We start from the raw sequence: 7,183 nt of genomic DNA on the forward strand, positions 1-7,183 counted from the left end.
GTTTCTAGTTTAATTGCTGCGCCAGCAAACTGACTGTACTACACTAACCATCAGTGTTGCGCTCTCTTTCAAAAATACACATTTTATAAAAGGAATATAGAAACATCACCTTAAATAGTTTAAACCATGAGGGTTACTTAGAATTAGTTTTCTTTTACTAAACTTTTTAACATTTTACAGTAAAACCGACGTCCGTAAACATAAGACTATGTTGCTTATTAGTGACTCAAATTGCTTACATCTCATTATGTTTTTTAGTCGTCGTTACTAATGACGATTAATGATAATGTCTGTTGTAGTAGTTCTTTCAAAAAATAAATTAAGGTTTAAAGACTTCTTGAAGGTGAAAGCTTCCTGAACGTAAAATTAATTTCCTCCACGAAAAAAAATGTCATATTGAAGTAATTCTGACAAGGTTAATAAACACTGGCAAGTTCAAATGACACAAATCTGACCATCAGTAAATAACTCTGTTTTCACACCAAGCTGCAACCAAAAATACTTTCAGCCTTTATTCATGCCATAGTGTCTCTGAACTGCACAGTAAATTAACTATAAACTGAGTGTATGCAGAGATTAAACTGGTCAATCATTACCACAGCAAATTGTGCTTCCACAAACCTGCACGTTTTGCAGTAACCGCTTCCTAATGCATCTATTATGGTTTCCAACAATCATGCCTCCTCTGATGTTATTATTGTTAATGAGGTGTTCACTTCTGAAGAAAAGCTGCACAACTGAAGCCGTGCAACACATCTAACGTTTCCCGTGATTAAGCATGGATCCATCATCTCTGCACAGTAATTGTTGCTTCTCTGCTGCCAGGAACAGATCTCTGCAATCATTTAAGTAGCAACGCATACCCACTACTGAAGAGACAAGCTGGTTAAAGCCATGATTAAAGAGCAACCAAGAGCCACTTTGCCAAAATGTCTCCATCAAAGCCAATTGTACCTGTCTCTAAAGGCCCCATTGCCAAATAATCGCTCAGATACAGGCTGTATTTAAAGCATATTGCTTGAATGTGACTCAAAAGAGGCACATAGAGCAATGATTGTAATGACTGTGATATTTCTTTTTAAAAAAAATACAAAGAAAAGGACCTACGCAGACACCACAGTATGCTATTGATTGGCATCGATCCAGAGAGCCTTCATTCTTGTCTTTCAGCTGTAAATCCTAGTAAGCTGTTCAGTTATATAGCGGGACCAAAGAGGTCAACCCGGAGTCTCTCATTAGTATACCCTCTAACATACCTATCCTCCAAAAAAAGCACACGCACACACACACGAACATGCAGACAAATGCAAATCTATTATTTATTACTACACAAGGCCAAAGCCTGAAGAGGCTTTTATTACTCGCCAATAATCATAATGTCATATTGATGGAGCAGGTCAATATCCCTGCGTGTTCTCTGTATATTTGTCTGTTGCTTTGTTCCTTCTGTTCTCCTTGAGTTTCTCTTTCCTTCTTCATTTCACTGTATTTTAATCTCCATTTTGTTTCTCCTTTTCTTCCTTTATTCAATTGCTCTTTGTGATGTAAACATTTCGTACAACTGATTTGAAACGATTTCCTTGTGGTAACTTCTTCAGCTCTTCTAAGCTGCATTAATCGATTCTGAGCTGGTGGTGCAAGTTTGTCCAAAAGGAATTTGACAAAGTTTCTGTAAAGCTTGTATCTACCAACCCAAAGGTCAGTGTCTTGCCGGACCAAAGTGTTTGCATGGCCGCCAATGTATCCCATGTCTATACTTAGTAATTGGTTCCAACTTCAGTAGTTGTGCATGTGTAGGTTTACTTACACGTGTCAGTCTTCAGCAGGCTGTTGGTGCTCCTAAAATACTGAGGGTTTTCTATCACTGGGATCTTGGTCATGCCGATGATGACAGCATCAGGGCCCATCTCTGAGGAAGAGGGAGTGTTGCTGCCGTTGGAGACATGATGAAGAGGAGAAGCTGAGTCGTCATCATTGCTGATCACTGAAGACGGTCCTGAGGAAGCGAAAATAAATCACACTGTCAGACTGAAAAATGAAACCAGCTCATAGTGTTAGAGCTGCGTTGGGTTGGAGGCTTTGCTACTCACACAGATTGAGGTTGACACCTGAAGATTGATACTAAAAATTTAGCATTTCCTGAAAGATCCAGCCAGCCAGCCAGCCAGCCAGCCAGCCAGCCAGCCAGCAAGCATTTGGCAAATATCTATTCTCCTTTAACCGCTATCACATTGTTGCAAATAGTTCTAATAGATTTACAGAACATATTTTACATTCAAGAGGTCTGATCAATGCTATGTAAACTTCTAAAACCTGCTTCCCGATGGTTCAGATCAGTCTAGGTAAATGTTTCTCTGATTTTGAATGCAGTTATGGCTCATATCAATCCTGTTTTTTCAGGTTCTGTTCATAATTTGAGTTGGAAATAACAGTTCACTGTACAAATTGTTAAAAAAAATATATCTTTTTACATCTTGGATGAAACAATGTGGCCACTCCCCTCTTTGCACAAACTCACACGACGCTTCAGATTGCTCTCTCTGCTCCACAGCTCACTTCAACCAAGGTACAGCCCATTTCCACTTTGCTGGTCGAGTAAACCTTTTTTTTTTAACTCCTGACATTTCAAAGTGATCTTCATGTCATTCACTCTAACATGGATCTCTGGACAATTAGAAGAGAAACAGGCCAATGACGTTAGAAATCCTTCAGTGTACTCAACAGTGGGCATGAAGTGCTTGTCCACACATTTAGCATTTGTTTTAGTGTTTGTTGAAAAAAAGCTCAAACTTAGCCTCATCTGACCCAAGCACACAGTCCCATTTAAAGTCTCAGTAGAGGTTTGCAATATGATATTGTTTACGTTTGTATGACAGAAAAATCTTCTTTCTCACATAACTCCTAACAAACAGTTTGCATAGATGTGGTTTAATTGTTGTTATGGAGGCAGAATGAGTGCGAGGAGGGTCTCTATGTGTGCTTGACAAAAATCTTCTTTACCATCCAGCTTCCTGTGTGTGACGGCAAAATAAATAATGTTCTTGTTCAGCCCAGTGGCTAAAACAAGAAGTTTTCTATTTTTTTTTTTTTTTGTTTAAAATACCACTTCACCTCAAGGTTTTTTTTTTTATATATATACCTGCTTTAGCAGTGTTTATAATAAATGGTTAATATTGGCCATACGAAGCCAAGCTGAGCAAATACTTAAATATTTCATTATCAGCTGTTACATTTAAACCTACAAAAATGTAGACTCTGCAACATTGATGTTTTTTTTTTTTTTTTTTTAACGAAAATTATCTCATTGCAAATATGGGCCAAAAAGACCTTTCACTGTAAATGAAAATGAATGCATCTAGTTATGCAAATTGTTCTGAAAAAAAATGCAAAAAGGAAAAACATTAAGTGACGAAGAAAATATGAAAGGTGGGATGGCATGAGTCAGACACCGAGCCCAAACCTGTTAGAGGAAAATGGTTTGTTTAGGCAGCACAACGGAGGCTGATATTAGCTTTTAATTAAGGAAATGAATACAGTGTCTGAAGTTTGTCAGCGACTGTAAACCCTTGTGACACCGCTGCTAATTTTCTGCAAATATAAGAGCCGGAAAAAGCAAACTCAATCCCTTTCTTGCAGCAGACTGCATCATTAAGGCGTAGTTACATTTTGCAGATGCATCGATTCTCAATTTCAGGCTTGTTTCCACCACCTTTAACTCCTGGAAAGCCACTTAAAAATCCTCTATCTGGTTGTGTAGTTTTGTCCACTGAAACAATACAAGTTACACTAATGTGTTCGTGCACCAGTTTTACACAGGCAATAAAATGTGGATCTACAGTGAAAATCCCCCAATGCCCTCCAGTAAAACAGTGAAGTGGCTGCTCGCTTCATTGTGAGTGAAGAGGAGAAATGTATCTGTAAGAGTTCAGAACGCTAATAAAAGTGTGCGCTTTTTCACTGTGTTAATCATCCACAATTTAAACAGAACTGTAACAACTCCTACACCTAAACACTCCTATGTTTATTTATTTTAGAAACCATATAGAGATTCCACAGCCACCTTTCCAGTGGCATCACTAATGATTGATGTAAAACGAGCATTAATGATCTTTAACATTCTTGCGTAAAGCTGTGTAAATACATTAACTAAACACTGCTTTTCAGAGTCTGTCCCTTCGGTAAACCAATAAAAAAAACGAGTGAGTGAGTCTGCTTCATGCTTCCAGTTCTGTACTGTTGTCCAACTCTTGTGAGCAGGGGGTGGGGGAGACGGTCCAAATGGTCTTAAACATTTTGCAACTCGCTGTATAATGAAAAATACACACAAACATAACGGAAGTGAGCTCAGTGCCGTATAGGCGTCTACAAGACAGAAAACCTCAAGAACAGAAAAGGTGTCCAGTGACTTCAGATCTATTTCCCAGAACATGAAGCGCAGGAGATGTTTTCCCTCTCATGTGTAGTCGGCTCCGCTGTATCATAATAATACTTCACATTGTTCATTTCCTCTGTCCCTGGCCTCATATCAGGCTCTAGTGCTGTTGACAGGGCTGGATTTAGAGAGTGGAGCTGAGAAATTGTGTTTGTGTGTGAATCTAAAGCACCCTGTGTGTGTGTGTATGTGTGTGTGTGTGCGTGTGTGTGTTGGTGACTCATGAGGGGAGAGACGAGGCCTTGAGAGAAAGAGAGACAAAGAATGAAAGCAAGAGCACAATAGTTTGTTTTTCTGTGTAGGGAGGTTTCAAGCATGTGTGTGCTGTTAACGTGTGTGTTGGCTGTGAAGTCTGGCACCATCACCTGAGTCCAACACCAAGATTTGTAATTTGACCTCCTATTTGCTTATGTTATTTAAAAATATCGTTTAAACAGATAATTCTGGGGCCTCACGTCTTCGACAAAAGTACAAAAACGGTTTGAAAACATTTTCTGCACATCTGAAGCATCTGTGTCTTTGGAAAAAACTTAAATAAAATCAACAACGTTATAATGCACAACAATTTTATTGCAGCGTGACTTTGCAATGTTAAACCATTTTAATGCCTATTGCACAATTTTACATCGACATAAATCGGTGTCCTAGACTTAAAAGGTTCTCAGGAAAGGTTTGTCATGAGTTGTAGATCAACCAATCAGAGACAAACTTTGGTTAAAGTTGGAGTCACTTCTGGCTAGGTAGCCGGTAAAAACCACTTTTTGAAGTAAGAACTCTTAAATTAGCTCATTACAATCAGAATTTGTTTTGAAAAGATCAAAAGGGAGCCTGGAGAAGAGCAGTTTTTGTAGGTGAAAGGTCAAATCCAAGGAGTTTGAAATGTTCAGGTTCTCTAAAAGCCTCAGAGACGTAACAGACGCTGAACTAGAAAATTTTTAAAGAGATGATCCATCTTAACCAGTAACAGAAATGCTTTTTCATTTTTCTGGAGAAAGATACCCGTCTGTAAAAGCTTTGAACAACTTTCATATGATTTGTGGAAATGCTCAAAAGCCAAAGAGATTTTATATGTTTATAGGAAGAAGCCAGAATGTTTAATTTGCAACAGATACGAGGAAGAGTAGTTTCACCAGAATATTAGTTTCCCAAACGCCACTAAAACAACAAAATGTGAAAAATTCATCTTGTCACAATTCCTACAAATGTTCTCACTGGGGAACGTTAATAACTCTAAATCCATCTCAACATGAGGAAGAAAACAACATGATGGAGACAGGAGTGCAGGTTATTGTCTGTCAGCTTGTGCGTGTGTTTGTGCTGGGAGGGGCTGCAGATCATTACCACAGAGAGGTCCCAGGGTCAGATCGTTATAAATACCGTTAAGCTCAGAGCTGACAGGAGCCTGTGTGCATCTGGAGACAGAGAGAGGTGGCCCAGCCTCCTCTGGGAGTTACGGTGTAAAAAGGGGGATGAAAAGATGCGAAGAAGAGAGGCAGGGAGAGACGGTAAGCAGACACAAAGGCATAAGAGGGGTCAGGTCGTGACCCTACACCGTTAATAGACATGGAACTGGTGTTTAAACTGGTGGAGAGTGGAGGCCTGCGCAGCTGTCAATAAACTACGATGCGTTCAAAATGCAGGCCACAGCTCAGATGTGGGTGGCAGGGAAATGAGCTCTGAAGCTGCCAGAAGCTTTATGTCATTGTTTTCAGATCAGCGAGTGGAGTAAAAACAGGTAAAAGCTCTGCTTTGTAGAATGACTGATGTATATTCAAAGGGATGCTTGAGAGATTGTGGTTTTAAAAAGTGATCCTTCAACCTCTCCCAATAATAACACTTGAAAACAGTGGTGAAACATCATTTATGAGCCTTTGCCCTTCTAAAAAGGGACCAGAAAAAGTCCCATTCAAAGATTAATCTGGCGGTAGACAGGGCAGATTCATGAGCAAACAGATGGAGCCTCAGTAACACTTAGTTGGTTTAAACCTGAGTTTGACTGCAGACAGCCTCCTGTGGAAGAAGACAAAGGGAATAAAGATGCTAAAGAATGAATCACTATAAATGTTTTCACCTGCTGGTAAGATATCAGTTTGTACATCTGTCACAAAGATGTTGGTCAATGAAGAAATGGGGCATCACCTAACATTTTTATAAACATTTTCATTTCAACAAGAGGATAGCGTGTGACATGGGGTGCTAACTCGTGAAAGCAGCTTTACAGGTTCATGTAAAAATTTGTGTTTCTAAAGATCCCCACATAGCTGGGCATCATGTGGAAACTCATTGTGAGCCACACAGACTCAGTGCATACTGTCCACGTAGTTCGGTCTTCATACTCGAGCGTACCGATTGCCTAAAATTCTCTCGTGACAAACTCCTTTATTTCCTACAATCCTAATGGGTGCTAGCAGGTTTGATGAGGTAATTGGGTGCGTAGCCCTGTTTTTTTCTCCATCAGGGAATCCTCAACACACCTGTCACCGCGTGACAGTAAGTGGAAGTCACGCTGCGTGCTCTTGCGTCTGGGTGCGCTGGCTCTTAACCTTATCAGCTCGGTGTCACAGGTAGAACAATTCGATGCAAATATTGTTTTCCACCAAGCAGTTTACCGTGCAACACTTAGTACGTGTACACGGTCATAAAAATTGATATTTGCAGACGTCCACTTCGAGTCTGCCTCAAGTATGTCGGGATTTTAACAGTCAAGTAACAGGAATGAGTGAATTTCCACCACACCTGATGTGTACATAT

At 39.7% G+C, this 7,183-nt stretch overlaps 1 protein-coding gene across 5 annotated transcripts in view; it reads right to left on the reverse strand.

The window, feature by feature from the left end:
* The window catches only part of ntrk2a (neurotrophic tyrosine kinase, receptor, type 2a), a 99,596-nt gene that overhangs the window by 32,920 nt on the left and 59,493 nt on the right, over nucleotides 1-7,183 (reverse strand). For all 5 annotated transcript variants that reach the window (XM_016669479.1, XM_016669482.1, XM_016669480.1 and 2 more), the window contains one exon: nucleotides 1,808-1,996. In XM_016669479.1, coding sequence (XP_016524965.1) covers nucleotides 1,808-1,996 — 189 coding nt within the window. The remainder of the gene's footprint in view (nucleotides 1-1,807; nucleotides 1,997-7,183) is intronic.

This window comes from Poecilia formosa, unplaced genomic scaffold, assembly GCF_000485575.1.
Source record: "Poecilia formosa unplaced genomic scaffold, Poecilia_formosa-5.1.2 Scaffold25, whole genome shotgun sequence".
In the NCBI taxonomy this organism is placed as follows: Eukaryota; Metazoa; Chordata; class Actinopteri; order Cyprinodontiformes; family Poeciliidae; genus Poecilia; species Poecilia formosa.